Source organism: Trachurus japonicus, chromosome 8 (assembly GCF_045865225.1).
Source record: "Trachurus japonicus isolate A0001 chromosome 8, Traja_1.0".
In the NCBI taxonomy this organism is placed as follows: Eukaryota; Metazoa; Chordata; class Actinopteri; order Carangiformes; family Carangidae; genus Trachurus; species Trachurus japonicus.
Window position 1 is genome coordinate 20,942,997 of NC_140914.1, and position 17,023 is coordinate 20,960,019.

Consider the following 17,023-nt stretch of genomic DNA (forward strand, 5'->3'; position numbering starts at 1 on the left):
GTTTCCGGTGGTGTATAGTCTGCCATAAAAAACCTAATTGAATTATAAGCTACATGTAGCCTCAATTAGACATGTATTATAACACAGTTTGAGTAGATGACTGAGGCCTCACTGCCAGCTTTGCCCCTGTGCTAATAGTTACATAACACTTAGTTATGACCTTTTTGAAATGCCAGTCTTCTGACAGGAATATGGACTAATGATCAATTATCAGAATTTAGACATTTTGTGAACACTAACTAGTGATAATGCAATAATGATGGTAATGATAATGATCAGTGTCAGTTTTTTAAAGTCAATCTTCAAAGGACAGTCAGCTTCTCCTGGTCATCCAGGAATAGAAGTGAGACGACTGTGAAAACAGAGCCGCCATGGCAGGAAGCTGCTGAACCACAGCTTCGGGCAGGATTCGACTTTTCAGCTGAGATTACTTCCAGACCTGATAAGAGGACAGTGACAGGATATCTCAACACACAGCAACCTGGACATTTAAAGCTGCTGGAGCATCAGTGCTGATAACCACAGTGTATTTGACACATAAAACCACAGTTTCGCTGCGAAGGGGAAGTCATCCAAATAATGAACCGAGTTGTTTTTTTGTTTTTTTTCTCACAGTAAGGGATGGAGAATGTACAGGCACCTTCATGTGTCGGCAGCGTGACTCATAGATGTGAGTGGGAGAGAGGCCGAGCTGCATTCAGGTGTACAGCCCAGTACAGTGAATCATGAATGCTCCATGAAATGCCCACTGTCCTCGCCAAGCACATTAACACAAGCTCACTGCACCCACAGTAGCAACACAAGCTTCATGGTACAGATGTCGCGCAACCTTTAAAACACAGTGCGTCAGTACAATGACATGAAATCAACTTTAAAACACACATACAGCCTATTAGGTGCTGTCCAACACTTTGTAATGCAACACACTGGAGAGTAAACAGGGCAACTACTGCCACACAGTGGCTTATTAACCTCAGCACACCCCTCTGCTCCCACTCATCCCCCCCCCCCCGCCCCCCAGCACACACACATAGACACACAGATGAGGCTGACTTCAATAAAACAACACCACATACATTACAAAATATACTTTTATATATTTATATAATATGATAACAAAGCACTTTTTCATGGCACTTTGTGATCACCGTGACGCCTCAGAAGAGGGACAAATGTGACATCAAGCAAGTTCGACAAGCAAACATTCATAATGACCATTGTACAAAGAAACAAGTTACACGATGCGGTGCATGAACAAATACAGCTTCAGTACGGCCTAGACAACAACATCCATCATTAAAGGAGACACGGGAATGTTTGGGAGTGTTGTCTGCGTCTCTGTGTGTGTTTGTGTGGAAGGTAAAAGGCAAAGTTCATGCCCAGGAAAGTCTAACTGAGGAAATACTGGAAAATAGAGAAAGTAATCTTTTAGTATGTGGCCTGGTGGGATGATCCTCCAGCACGGTTACATGTACAGTACTTTGAATGTAAGTTTCACTGGCCCTGAATTGAACGTACAGACAGACACACAGTGGGCGAGCGCCCTCAAAACGTTGGCTTTATTCTATCTAACAGCAGTACAGATGTGAACAGACGGGATCATTTTTAAGCTACAATCTGACTGTGAGACTGAAGTCCACTTCTCAAACACACTAGATTATCAAAGGAGAACGATGAAGACTGTAAGGCCAAGAGGGATTCAGTTCACAGCCTGGTAAAACTGGGATGGAACAAACAAAGAGCTGCATGGCAAAATGCTATATCCACATCAACAGTCGTATTTGATTGTTCGTATATAAAACCGCCGATTATCAGGAGCGGAATGATAAATCTGTTTTCTTTTTTTTGTCCCTGCAGATGGATATAGCATTTCAGATTGTAACTCCTGACTTGTAACTTGATACAACTGTCACCACAAAGACCACAAACATCTCTACGCATGACATAAAAGATTTAAATTCACATTTCGTATAAGGGATGGCAGCCAATCCCGATTCCCGATTCTCTCCCATCCAGATGAGAGCTCAGTGGAGAAGTCAAGGGGCGTCCGCTTCTCAGGTTTGGTGCTGGGATTGGCTTTTTGTAGGAGAGCAGACATTTTTACCTGGTCTCCACTCTCTCCCCCTCTCTCTTTCTCTCCCTCTCCCTCCCTCTCTCTCTGTCTCGCCACCCAGTGATCAGCAGCAGCTACACCAGGCTACAGCAGCCAGACTTGTGCTTCTGGGACTCGATGTAGTCGTGTATCTGGAACTTGGGCTCGTTGGGCTGCTGCGTCGCTCTGTGCTTCAGCTCCCTGACAAAGAGAGAAGACAGGGAGAGGAAGTTGGATACAGAGGAGGTGGATGTGTGGGATGCAGCACAGACAGGGTGAGCAAATAAAGAAAATGAGAAGGGAAGAGAAGTAAAACAAGCGAGTGCATGAGGGAGAGAAACATCCCTGTGTGCTGAGATTTAATCAAAACGCCTCTGGCATGAATCATCTAATCTAACTCGCACTTAAAATACCCATCACATGAAGACAGCAAATCACTTATATTATTTTCTTCCACAGCTCTGGGAACATGCCGTGCAAGGGTAACAACCATTTTTTATTTCCTGTCAGGTGTATTCACATGGTAAAAGTTGGCTAAAAAAAAAGTAAAATGAAAAGAAATTACACAGTTAATGTTTGAGATTTACATGGAGCCTCGAACATGTACAATCCCATTATAACAAGTCAACAGGAACCAGCATCAAATTGGCTGAAAAGCATCAGGGTGTATTTGTTTGAGGGGTCGGAGGGAGGCTTGTGAGCGTCAATGACACGTCAAAGAAAATATGAAAGCCAGATAAGACTGGAGAAAACTCTGCTGCAAGATGTTGTTGGCTGTATTCATGAGTCAGATTAATATACAAACCTCAATGTTCAGTTCTCCAGAGGCATGACCCAGTATATACTGAGACTGGATTTATTTTGGTTTGTTTTGCCCTTTCTATCACAAGCCGAGAAAAGGTGAAACCGATTTCATTCTCCTCTCTATAAAAGAAGATGCAGCCTCTGAAGCGTGAAATATTTGTTCTGGATATCACTTGTAGACGACTCTGGAATTAAGAAAAAGCACTAATAACCACTTTGTATTATCCTCGGGTGTATTTTTTTTCTCTGCTAATGGTTTTTATTCCTAGTTGATTTCTCTCATTTAGATGGGTGCTGGGTGCAGAGAAAAGGTCTAGTCTACAAATTTACACCAATGACTTCTTCTTGAAACCTTGGACCAATCAAACACACTTCACACCTGCTTCCTTTGGGTTTTTATTCCACATCTATGGGTGTTAATATGCTGCTTGAACGGCCTCCACTCTTTTGAGAAAGCTCTGCATAACAACCTGTCTTGGAGCCACAAGAGCTGAATGGTAGCAAATCATGAGAGGATCAGTGAGGTCAGCCGCTGGCTCCAGACATTGGGTGTGGTGAAGGCCAGGCCTCTGTGTAGGCCAGTGAAATCCATCCACACAGATTAAAAATATTCTTTATGAACCTTAGTTTGTGCACAATGTGATTGCCATGTTAAAACTACTAAAATACTGCTGTCTAAAATATCATGCAGGATTTCTTAAACTATATGAGGGTTTGTTTTTGTTTTCTTTTTAACAGGAAACAAATGGAAAGGAAGAAATTAGAGTAACATATATTGGAAAAGGTTTGTCTTATAATATAATATTATATACCAGTACTTCTTGTTTTTCAGTCTGTGTCCTCAGCTGCTCAATACGCCACCCTGAGCCCCAGCTAGTTTTCTTGTACTATCTGTCATTTGGTGCCAGGCTACAGGCCGTGTATAGACTTAATAAGACTGTGAGACTTACTTTGCTATAGCGAGAAAAGCCAGCTCCACATTGACCCCTGTTTTCGCACTGGTCTCCATAAATGGTACACCGTATTCCTAAAATATAAAAATCATTAGAAGAGCAGGTGGAGCGTCTGTGGTGGGAAATATAACCACACGGAGCCATTATATATATTACCTTGGCCAGTTTCTCGCCGTCCTCCATCTTCACGACCCTTTCTGCAGCCATGTCCGACTGTTGTGAGACAGCGGTGGGAAGAGAGAAGTCATGTCATGGAGGCAGAGGATGGATGAAAGGTCACAGATACACCATGCCATCAGCTACAGTGATGCACCGTCGTGTCAGTGCACACACATCCCCCTTATCTGGCCGCCCTGCCACCAGCTGCTGGGCCAGAACTCGCTCAGACTGATGAGATGTCTGAAACTCTACCTCCAGCAGAAGAGCAGCGCTGCCGCCAGCCCTGCTGCTCTCACAGCAAATGAACTGAGCTGCTGCTGCTGCTGCTGCTGCTGTGTTGACATCTATGACCCTGGAGAGGGGTGAGTTCCCTCTCAGCCACCAGAGGGAGCTTTTAGATATATTAGCAATGACTGCTGGTTGCAATGAGACATGAAAATGACTCTGTTCATCACCGCCAGCGCAGTGAAGAAAATGGTTTCCTGCAAGGGAAGCTTGAATCGAGCGAAGAGCATTTTCTGTAGCACTCTTTTTTTCAATGCATCCCTCCAAGTCGTAATGATTATAAAACGCTTTGTAAATTCAATGCACTTGTGTATTTAACAAAGTCACAATCCAGTGCAGCTCAGTGCACACAGAACACGCACAAGCCCAATTAACACACTGTGTAAATGTTAAACTACCGGAGTGAGAGTTTGCTTTAATGTATGTGCTGCGCTGTGGAAGCATTTTCTGGCATTTAAGCATTCTCATGTCTGCCTGGATGTGATAAGAGTGTGTTAAAATTGTGCTACGGGACCAGTTATCCTCCTGATCTTTTTTATGTAACACAAAAAAGGAAGCTTTGCTCACCTTGTTGCCGAGCAACATGATGACCACATCCTTCTGGGCATACTCGTGTATTTCAGTCAGCCAAGCCTTCAAAAGTACAAAAGACACAGAAACAGGAGGGGAGGAAACGCAAGATTGGTCCATAAGAAAAACAAACATCACCACTTAAAGACTGCATTTTCCTCCTCTCCTCCTGCGCTGTGTTGTTATTATCATCCTCCAATCAATCATGGTGATACTGAGTCATTCTTATCCTTGAACACTTTTATTGCTTTTCATTACTGAAACTGGGGACTGTGTAGCCAAGCAAATGATAACATCATGTCATTTCCAAAAAGGGCTGTAAGAAAATGTTTGAGGCCCTCACAGTGCTTTGCATGTAAATAGACAGAATGAAGCGTTAAGCTTGAAAGGGTTTAGGAGCAGGAAGTGAAAATGAAGACAGAGCACAGAGAGGGAGAAAGAGAAAGAGAGAGGGAAGAGAGAAAGGGAAGAAGAGAAAGAGAGAGAGGGAGGGAAAAGTAATCTTACCCTGATGTTGTCAAATGACAGCTTGCTGGTGATATCATAGAGCAGGAGTAACGCTGTAAAAGGACATTGAGGAGCGTTATGGTCGCACCTTTATTGTTGTCTGCACCCTGTCTTATATAACAAACATATCAACACCTACACAGGCTTTCTAAGCACACTAATAAAAAATACATATCTTGGCCAGGTTGCTTCCTTACCTTCACACACATGCATGCATGCACACACACACACGCAGACACATACACACCCACACACGCGCGCAGAGAATGAGGAAGTAAAACATAAAAAGCAAAGGTTACCCTGAGCATCTCTGTAGTAGGCGTGCGTTACGCTGCGGAATCTCTCTTGACCGGCTGTATCCCAGATCTGCATAACAAACCACATAATTACACTAACGTGGGGAAACTAAAGATCCTGAACAACAGCCAATGACTAATGCAAAACCAATCAATTACATAAATTACATAACGTTTTGTGCTGCACTGAATGGCTGGACAAATTGGTATTTGTTCTGACAAAAAGGAAAGAAAAGTCTAATAAAGACAATTACATTTAGCCTGCTGAGATAGCTACAGATAGTTGCTATTGCTAAATTTACATTGTTTTGGGGTTTTTTTATTCGTTACCTTTGGATAAAATATACCAAATCAATTGATGTCTTGGTAATTTATTACTACTTTATTAAATCATATTCAATGACAGCTCGCTGCTAAACCTAAAACTGCTACAAATTAGAAAACTTTTGATGAGGCTACATCTTGATAATTACTTTAAGAAGCTTAGAAGGTAAAACTGCTAGCAGATAAGAGTCATGCTAAAAGATACCCGTAGGTAGATTGCTTTAGAAAACATCGCCTAGTTTTAAACTGAAATGTTGAACAGGCATCCTGATTAATTTTTATATTACTCCTCATATTGTTATAAGCCTACATTTAGTTGTAGAGAATAAAAACATCCAGACTAAAAGACAAAAGGAAGTTGCTAAGTAGACAGTAGCAGTTCTGCCATCTCAGCTCCTGACTGGAGCAGGAGAAACAGTCTGTTCTGGTCAGTGCAGTCAAGCTGAACAAACACACTGTGTAAAATGTCTTTTCCTCATACCTTTACAAATGCCAGAGGGCAGATTTCAGATTATATGATTTTTTTTTTTTTTTGCTATTGTTTAATAAAAACCTACTATTAATAAGGTATTATATCCGTGATAAATTGTTTACCCAGTCAGCCTGAACACTTAAACCCACATTTTTCTAACCCTATATTAAAGCTCTCTGCCTCTGTATGACAGCAGGTCTGTAGACTCGTGGTGGTAGAGCCTGTTTTGGGATTAATCACAGGATTTTTTCATGTGCACGGCTCGTGCAAGAGAAGAGAAGCTGAGGATTTATTCACGCAAGCTGAGGAATCTAATTTTGGCACCTCCCACTTACTGTTGAATGAAGAGGTTTTAATGATAGACGGATGTGCATGCCTTAGATTAACAGCACTGTGGCACAAAACCCTGCCAAGTTCCTTACACTAAAGCACATGATGCCAAATGTAAATAAAAGGCTTTCATTGGATTCGCAGTGCAAGCAATGACAAATTTGAATTGAGCTGCTTTTTGTAGTTTTCAGAATGATTCAGATCCAGCATAATGCACGGGGTGAGTTCAGGTTACTACTTGGCAGAAAGATGAGCTGATGTTTCATTCAGTGTGAGGAGAGCATGCTCTTACCTGGAGTTTGACTTTCAGGTTGTCGACATCCACCACTTTATTCTACAGAAACGAGAAGCACCATGAGAGACTGACAATTCACCATATGCTTCAGAGACTGGAGTGGAGTGTGGATACTGTACAGAAATGAATGACGAACATTACAGCAGACTTTTTTTTAAAGCTCAGAGACGCAGCATGTGGCAAAAGAAACAAGACAACTAAAAGTGGCTTTGAATGCTGGCAGAGAAAGTAATCTGCAACACCCACACAACAACAAGGTCCTGGGATTAGACTTAATTACACAACAGTGAGAAAGACGGCTGGCAGCATAACAACTGACTCCCCCGTTAATTTCCTGCAGCCCCGTAGGGGTGCCCTCTGATTTCCAGTAGAGCAAAGATTGGCCTAAAATAGTCTCGGCACACCGGCTAAAATAGGCTAAATGTGGCGACTGTTGAATGGGCTGAAAGAGGAAGACTTGTAAAAAAAAATATCCGGAGAGAATTATTGTTAAACTGTAGATAAAGGTTAACCATGCTCAGATAAAACAAAAAACAGATTCCTCCATGCTCTCTGTCATGGGGGTAAGAATGCATTTTGGTGGCCTTGTGTTACCGTGTGACCTGCTACAATAACAAGCAAAGGTCACAACATGTGTCAACTTTGTATAGCAACCACCACAATGAAGGAAGTGTGGTTTGCAAATGCAGCACTTCCTCAATCACTTCATAACTTCATATCAGTCTCAGATCAATACAAACGGCTCCTGTCTTTCCTGGGAATGCACAACAGGAATTCAGACGGTGCTACTTGGTAATAAAAGAAAAGTGTGCAGAGCCGTCACTGAAAACCGGAGCTCCCACCTGCTGAATCCTCTGCCTTGGCAGAACGGACATGGTTCAACCCCTGCATTAGTTGCCATGGGTTTCCATTTTTCCCCCAATTATGACGTGAGAGGAGCCTGCATGCTGAGTAACTGCTACAAGGAAGCATGCCGAAAATAGACCAGCCATGTTAGAAGCTGCCACAGCAGCCTGCCTGCTTGTACATGCACAGAGGACACCCTCAGCATATTGACTCCACTGGTTCTGTCTCTCAGATGTCTCCGTCTCTGAGCAGCTTTCACCCCCCTCCCCCCCCCCCCCCCCTCCCCTTCCATAAACAAGCAACAAAACAAAAGGTAATTGCTTCCATTAACAGCCATTCTTCTGGATTAATAGCCTGACACTTAATCAAGCATGTTTTTTCAGATGACTGCAAGTGCAAACCAGCGTCACGTCAGCTTTCTGATGCATTTTATGAATGGATCCTAACCACAGTACCTGTTGCTTTTGCTTGAATGGAGTCAAATAGGGCTGTGGACATACAGTATGCTGCTTTATGTCTTCTCTGTCATCCAAAGAAGACAATACATCACTTTAGCTAATGCAACAGAATTTCCTCTTCAAACCACCCTACTTGACTTGCCATTAGTATAAGTGTTTTGCCTTGATTGGAGGAAAATGGGAGGTGGGGGCTACAGACCACTCACTCCAGCCTATTTCCAAGCCCCAGTAGAGGAAGATACAGAAATCTACCCGCAGTCACTTTGTGAGTGTGTGTGCATGCATGTGTGTGTGTGTGTGCGTGCGTGCGTGTGCATGAGGTGTATGCGACTAGGTAAGAGCTCGTCTGTCGGCGGTGTGACTCCTCCAGGACCATGTTGAACCGCAGCCAATCTTTCCAGGAGACAGGGACGTGGGCAGGCATCTGCCAAGACATTTATGAAGCCGTCCACAGCGCCTAGCAGCACAAGTGGTCTGTGAACTTGACTGATTGGCGAGAGGATTCGTACATTTGGTGCTATCATCGCAGAGTGACGAGGTGTTCAGCTTGGAAAAAGGGTGATAATTGGTCTGATGTCACTCTAACAAGTGGCTCTCTTGTTTTCTTTGTGAATGTCATCCTGTTGTTTTTCAGATTTCAGTTTATCTTCATGATTGTAACAAGCACACAACACAAATGACAAACCGTTAATGGCTCATACAGAATAATGAAAAAAAAAATATTATGAATCATTGTGTGAGTCAGTCTGCTCACAACAGTATCTCTCTCACCCTAAAGTCTATTCCAACGGTGGCTATAAAGTTGCCTCCCAGAAATGCCCCATCTTTAAAGCGCACCAAGACGCACGTCTTCCCCACGGCCGAGTCTCCCAGCAGCATCACCTAGAGCAAACCCACCAGCAGAGAGAGGGACAACAGGTTACAGCCGACCAAAAAACATGACTGACAGCCTGTACATTACAGAGAATGAGAAGGACAACCCCCCCCTGAGGCGAGATAATACGAGCTGAGGGCCATGTTGCATAAATTATTTTGCAACTGAGTGAAGAAGAATATTTCACAACTGAATTCACAATGTTTGCTGCTGCAAAACATATTATTTTGGCAAGCTTCCAGTTACGGTGTCAGCTCATTCAAATGTTAAAGATGACAAACACAGCTACAGTATACTAGATAATGTTGTGATCCACTGAGCTGCCATCAACATGTGACACTGCCAATACTGGAGAGGGGGATTCAAGATGTTTGCAGCCAACTCTGTAATTTTACTCTCATCATTTTTTTTTTTTTTCGCAGCGTGCATCCTTCTTCAAAACTAATCAATTTAATTACAACAACAGGATGTGTAATTATACAACCCATGCAGCAGCAAGTGATGTAAACCTGACATATCACCCACACAGCCCTGATGCTTTCACATGCAGTGTAAATGGACAGATGGCAATACAATTCAACTTTAAAACAACTTTTCCTCTTGTCTATGTAGAGCAGTTACAGGTGTGCCTGTGCAGCTATTGTCAATAGATAAGAGGAGGATTTGCAGGAAGCAACAAGTACACCCTCAGCAAATATTTGCATATCAAAAAAAAAGGGCGGACAAAGTAACCTCGAGAGATTTCCTGGCTCTAGACTTAATGCACACACAATGCACACGCTGTCTGTCATAACACAAAGAGTTAGTGTGGCCTGTTTAACTAGGAGTATGCATGAAGCCAGACTCATCAGCTCATAGTTACTGTTCTTCACTTCCATGATCTCCACATGTGAGGAGTCAATATCGCTGCTTCTGCTGCAGGTCCACCCAGTTGTTTCTGTCAAAACCTCCTTACAGTCAATCTCTAACACCTGTTCCTCTCGCTGCACCGCCTAGACAAACAAAAAAAATGACCGAAAAAAAAAATCAACTCATTGCAAGACGGAAATACACACCTTGAAGGCAATATCATAATACTCGTTAACAGAAGCGCATCTCTCCAACACATATTTTGACGTCCCGTTTTTAGTCTGCTTGTCCGTCAACGATGTCTTTCTGTCCGTGGACATCGCAGTGCCAAGGAAAGTGCGCGGGGCTGCAGAGCCACAGCGCAGTTGTCTCCGAGATGTGTCCAAAGAAAAGACGCGCAACGGTTGTCTTCAGAGAGGATGTCCGCCTCTCAGTCCCAGTCTCCGGCAGCCTCCAGCCGCTCTGCTCGCATAGTAGCTAGAACCTACTGCGCGCGGCCACACGGCGATCACCAAGGCGCTTCCCACAAGAGAGGAGGAAATGGGGGAGAATATTTATACTAATCAAAAAAAATAAAAAAATCAGACCTCAATTACGCACTATGAAAAAGGCGGAAGCTGCGATCAAAACTTGATCAACAAATGAGCGGCGTCTACATCCACCGGCGGTCAGGGGAGAGGAGCAGCAGCAGCAGCAGCAGCAGCAGTGACGAGCAGCCGGAAACATTTGTCAGGTTGAGCAGAGAGAGGAGAGGAGAGGAGAGGAGAGGAGCATCGTGGCGTGGGCAGATCAAGTGTGAGAGAGGAGGACGTCGACGGCTCCGGCGACAACTGAGACGGCAGCGTCTCCTCAGTCTCTTCAGGCGACTTGACGTGACATTGTCACCATCACATCACCACCACCAGGAGCACCGAGCGGCACCCCGGCCGGCTCTCTCACCCAGCCCGCTACAGGTGGAGCTGGATCACAAGGGCAGAGAGCAGGGGTCAGTCACCCGTGACCTTTGGTGTCCATACACGCCAGACACAACACAAGGTGCATAGTCTAATATAGATGTGTGTTGCAGGTGCATTAAGGGTTTGTAGCCTACATTTCTGCACCAAAAAAGCGTTAATTTCCTGATTCTAAGAAAATACAAGACAATAAACATCATAATTAATATCATATTATAATATGATATGATGTGCATTTTTGTAGCTTCTTTATTCTCTGTAATGACCATCCCCAACCCCCAGCGTCTTCCTAGGAAATTAACAATCAATCCAAATTCTCCTCTTGTCAAGAACAGATGTTTCTATAAATACCCACAACCCTTTCATTTAATCAACATGTCAAATACATGGAGGATGGTTTCACTTTGACTCTTCCCCCAGTCTGAAGACATCCTCTTTCCTGCAGTGTTTGTCTCCCCCCAGTGTTCAAAAGGAGACTGTCTCCCCCTCTCTCACCTTGTGTGTGTTTGTGTTTGTGTGTGTGGTGACAGACCCTAATGGCACATGGTCAGAGATCACTTGCATAACTGCATAACATATGAAGCTGTGGCTCTGTGGCACAGGCAGCTGTAGGAGCATCTCCCCCACTCACCTCAGCATCATGATAAACCATCTATCTGTGAAAGGAGAGGATGGAGGGGGGGGGGGGACACCTCCCATATAAAATATAAGAGTTACAAGAAGCACAAGGTGTTACACTTCAGCATTTTCCACGTCAGAAGACGCCTTGATACGCTGTGTTCTTGCCTCTGCATATTCACCTTGGATGAAGACGTTGCTTTATAATTTTACAGCAGAAAACAGAGAAGAATGGACAAAGAGGCTGACAAATCTGTCCGTGTGAAATATATGAATTGATGTCATCCGACTGAGTCAAAACAACAAATGTTCAACAGCACAAACAAAGGACACATTTTCTCCTCCTGTTGCATCCTTGTTTTGATTGTCTGTGCCGAAACCCGACGACAGACGATAAGAGAAGCGCAAATGACTCACAGTGTGAATCTGCAGGTGGGATTTCTTACCTGTGACTTAAAAAATCCAGTTGACATGGAAGTAGCACCTTTTTTTTTTCCACCTCCTGCAGCTCATTTTTCTACAACCAATGCTAATGCGAAATGGCAAAGCCCATTTAATACTTTCTTACAGATTCCTGCCTCCTCTGTGCCGCTCTAATGGCAGTGACACCGAGCCAAAGTTGTCACTGTCACAGTGGAAAAGCCACGCTCTAAATGAGCCATACATCTTCCCTGTTTGTCTCCTTTTCAGCCCCCCCTCCCCTCCTCCCCTCCTCCCCCTCCTTCTCCTCTTCTCCACACACACACACACATTCATAAAGCAAAGCATGGTTTAAAAAACAGCTTTGTTACAAACATCCAGCAGCAAACTGCCTCCTGCCATGACATTCATTAGCTGTGCTCTCTTCACAGTAATTTAATCATAGCAGCGGCATCATTAAAGATAATAATGTTCCCTCTATCAAGCACTCCACCCCCCCCCCCCCCCCCCCCCCCCCCACAGATTGGTACAAGGGATCGTAATGGATGCAGTGAGAAGATGCACCATCCCACAGTGGAGGAGAAGCACCACTGATTCATGCTGCGCTGCACTGACACACTGAGGGAGTCAGACACAGAAACAGAGAAGATTTGCTCCGCTGTTATGTCACGACTTCAGCACAAACAGCCCATCGCAGTGACACCGTCCTCATCATCATCATCATCATCACGACTGATGGGCGAGGGGGAAGGAGGGAGGGAGGAGACACAGACCAGGGGATGCCAGTGAATGCAAAACTAAATTCAGAGGGAGCGGGCTAGAGCGTGTGTGTGTGTGTGTGTGTGTGGACTCACTGTGAAGCCTATGCCGACGGTGGCAGTGAAGGAGCCTGGGATGAACTTGCCCTGGTCGTACTGAACCAGCAGCGAGGTCTTGCCCACTCCGCTGTCCCCCACCAGGATGGTCTGCAGAGAGAGAGAGACAGAGGGAAGAGACATCACATAGGGCCCCTGCTATCTCGGCTCCCACCGCCGCCTGTGCTCTGAGCGCCCGGGGGCCCCTACGCTGTGTGGGCACATAGTGTAGCTTACTGTACATGTTCATGTGTTGGAGAGTGCACGGCCCCGTGCTCTGTAATGTAATGTGACAGCTGGAGGTTGGCGTCACGTCTTCAGAGGGACGCAGCAATGTGCAGCGCTGAACTGGGAGCGCACTGGGCAAACATAGGAGTGTGTGTGTGTGTGTGTGTGTTCCTGTAATTACTACATTGTGAGGACTGGAAAGAGTTTTTAACCAACAGAGTGAGGACATTTTTGGGAAGTGAGGACATTTTGGCCGGTCCTCACTTTTTCCAAGGGCTGTTTGAGGGTTAAGACGTTAGGTTATAATTAGGTTTATATTAGGTTTAGAGTAATGGTTAAGGTTAGGCATTTGTTTTGGATGGTTAAGGTTAGGGTAAGGGGCTAGGGAATACATTATGTCAATGAGTGTCCTCACAAAGATAGCATTACAAGGGTGTGTGTGTGTGTGTGTGTGTGTGTTTGTTTCATTTTCTTATCCATGTCGCATGGGAAGCATCTACTAAGTACTGTAAGATACTGGCAACAATTTACACATTGACTCCAGTTCATTTCAGAGGGAAATATTGATCCTTATACTCCACTACAGTATTTGAGAGCTATTACTACCGACAAAATAAATGTTCAATATTTAACCAGCACCTCCTATTCTTTTTCACTCCTTTGGATCCTAATCTCTGGTTAGTCCCTCTTGTCATTGTTTCATATAATGATTTGTTCTCACTAAAGAGACTAAAATTCTCATAATTAAAATAACATTTTGAGGTCTGAGGATCTAAAATAAAAACTAAAGACAAGAGAAAAAGTTTTAAAATGAATATCAATTTCCGCAGCTAATTTCTTTTTTCATCATCTCATGACCTGTAGCAGTTTACGTGTGGGACCACTGGACTCCGGTCAAGTAGTAAAGCATCAGTGTAACAACAATGATGGTCTTAATAAAGGCTTTTGTCTTACATTTTTAATCTGATTTATTGCTCCTTCTCCTTGGGTAACGGATGTGGATCTTTATTTGAACACTTTTCAACAGACACGTTTCAAAGCTGACACCCCCAACACACACACACACACAAAAGTAAGAACAAACAGTCAGAGCAGGCAGATGATAACCATCTTTTCTCACGGTCATGTGTCGTCTCAGACGGGATCTGCTGTTTTGACACCACAGTGCTGGATGTAGGGATCAATTCTCCCTGTCGCCATGGTTATGGTCTCACTGGGGAGCTGGTGGGTCCAGGCCGGAGCTTCCTGGCAGCAGATGCTTGCCTCTTTTATTGACATTTATCAACCGCCCCTCTCCTCCTCCTCCTCCTCCTCCTCCTCCTCCTCTTCCTCCTCCAGCAGACCAGCCTGCTCCGCTGTTCGTCTCTTATCTTGCAGTTTCAAAGTGCCCACATACGGCGCAGCATCACAGCGCGCCGCTCTCTGCGACTCACAATGCGTTCACTCCACAACTTCTGCACATTGGACTTCTTGCTTTCCCATTGAAAACAACTTCATGACAGTTTGAGAAGATGCACTGGATGGAAATTGGGTCCTTTAAAGATGGTGGATGTTTTCAGAGCTCTCATATAGGATGTGGCTCCTCTGGAAATGCTGAATGAAGCAAATATTTTTCATGCTGCAGATACAGGGGGGAAAAAAGCCTCAGAAATCCACCAAATAGACTGTTATCATTTCAACCAGCGTGCACAGGACGCATGTCGTCTTTATGTGGGATGCAGTTGTTTCATTTCTGAATGAGAAATGTTCAGATAAGCGGCCGCTGAGGTCGGCTCCTGACGCTCCTCCACTGTGGGAGTGGAGCACAAACTGGCCCTCAAGTACAAATAACACAGACCAGAGGCGAGCTGCTGTGCAGATGACTCACTGTGCGAAGAGGAACTTGTGCAGTGTTTAGCTGGCTGCTGCTGTGTAATAAACATATTACTATTTTATGCTTCCTTCATCAAATTTTGATGTTGGCATGTAAACGCTCTCAGGGCTAACGCTGTGGCGGTTCGTTTATCTCCAGGTAGCACACAGGAAGCTGTCTAATGATGGTGTGTATGAGGTAAAGGATGAAGGTGGGGGTTTTACAACGACAAGGGTCCTACGGCAGGGCCAGAGATGAGATGATGCTGAGTATGTCTCCATGGCAACATGAGATTTCTCAGTGTTTTTTCAGTTCATCACAAGCGAGTCCCAGGGATCCGTCGTAATGAGGTAGTTACCATGAAACTGCTGAGAGGAAACCCAAGACTCTTACTGTCCAATGAAGGTAACTCAACCCACTTAGTCACAAGAGTGCATCCTCAGGGATTTCCTGTTGAGCCAGCAGCCACTCATCAAACTGTAGATGCACCGTATATTTTGTGCATTTTTTCACTGAGATATGTCTTTCATGCCACACTAATCCAGAGAATACGGGGTATTTGAAACAATTTTCCATCTAAGAGCCAGAAGGTAATTATAAAACACATGTTTTAACCTTTACATTAATAATTATCACTGGAATAAAAAGGATTGTATCAGCTTTTTGAAAATATTCATGTGTGCCAAATTTCTCCTTGTGAGCGATGAGCTGGATACTGAGTGTAGTTTCTGGCATGCTGTAACTGGGCAAAACAACACACATGAGCACTAATTTAATAAGTGAGGAAGCAGGAGTCTGTTCTATGCTCACACACACAATGCTCTGCTTATTGTACAGTTGCTGCCCAGTCGAGTAAAAAAAAAAAAATTCTCACAGTGTTTATGAAGGGATCAAAACATCAAAGGCAGCAGTGGTTAAGCAGTAACATCCACAGACAGAACAAAGGTTTTGTTGTTTAACATCAAATCCCAAATGTCTGATACAAAAAGGATATAGTAACATAAGTAATGCATTATTAGTAATAATAATAACCATACATATCCTGTGTGTGTGTGTTTGTATCATGTGTATAAATGGATTTGTGCATCTGAGTGAGGAAGCTGCTGATTTGCTGCGTGCGATCATACACAGGGGATTAACAAGATTTTATAGCCATGAATACCAATGATGGTTTTAACGATGAGGTTTACAGATAACAGTGGTGAAGCTAATCCAGGTGACGGGTTTAATGTGATCACGTCACACACACAAACACACACCACTCCAAATACATTCCAACATCTGCTTATGGTCAAACATCTGGAACATACTGTAGTTGTAGAGACGTACTTGTAAACAGCAAACCCAATGAACTGTAATGTGTTTGAACGCAGCCGTCATTTCTTGATGTTACTCAGGCAGACGAGTTGGTTTTAAAGTTTAATCATGAACATAATAAATAATTTTATTAGGTGCAACTTTACAATTCAGTGCTTCCATGTGTTAGAGCCGTCAGCTTTGTTGACAATGTCAAAGATGTGTTGATTTAACTGGGTGTTTATTTTGAGGCTTTATAACCTGGAAAATACTCACAAGAGGTAGGATTTTTTTTTAAATTATTGGATTGAATTAAATTACACAGGTTTTCTTAATAATGAATATTCAGTAAAATTACTCAAATTTTTATTTTTACATTTCCTAGTTAAGACCTGTATTCCTGGTTAGTTTTGCCAGTGAAGAGAATGAAGACAATTATCTTTAGACAATTCTCATCAAAAGTAAAAGTCATCACCTTGTGTGTCAGGTCTTCGTTATAAGGGAAGGTGTTGGATGTGGGTGTCTGTCCATCTTCCGTGTCCGTGTCCGCCACAGATGACCCGTACGCGCTGTCCGAGCAAACGATCCCCACCTCCTCCGGAGTCTGTGTCACACCGCTGTCGTCCATCTCACTGACACTCTCTGTGCAGATGAGCTCCTGCAAATAAACTAAAAGTTTAAACTTCTT

General features: G+C 43.8%; 1 protein-coding gene across 3 annotated transcripts; it reads right to left on the bottom strand.

The window, feature by feature from the left end:
* Positions 1-1,073: 1,073 nt before the first annotated feature.
* LOC146983165 (ras-related protein Rab-37-like) lies at positions 1,074-16,993 on the bottom strand. Of its 3 annotated transcripts, none has more exons than XM_085784612.1 (9): positions 10,321-10,946; positions 9,163-9,273; positions 7,085-7,126; positions 5,670-5,736; positions 5,371-5,423; positions 4,861-4,926; positions 4,006-4,062; positions 3,847-3,923; positions 1,074-2,293 (listed from the first exon to the last, which is right to left on the bottom strand). In XM_085784612.1, exons 1-9 carry the CDS (start codon positions 10,432-10,434, stop codon positions 2,188-2,190), a joined length of 693 nt encoding a protein of 230 aa, XP_085640738.1. In that variant the 5' UTR covers positions 10,435-10,946; the 3' UTR covers positions 1,074-2,187. The 3 variants fall into 3 exon arrangements, with proteins under 3 accessions (XP_085640738.1, XP_085640737.1, XP_085640739.1); XM_085784611.1 differs by lacking the exons at positions 9,163-9,273; positions 10,321-10,946 and adding exons at positions 12,960-13,070; positions 16,811-16,993 and having other exon boundaries at positions 2,148-2,293; XM_085784613.1 differs by lacking the exon at positions 9,163-9,273 and having other exon boundaries at positions 2,148-2,293; positions 10,321-10,657.
* Positions 16,994-17,023: the final 30 nt, after the last annotated feature.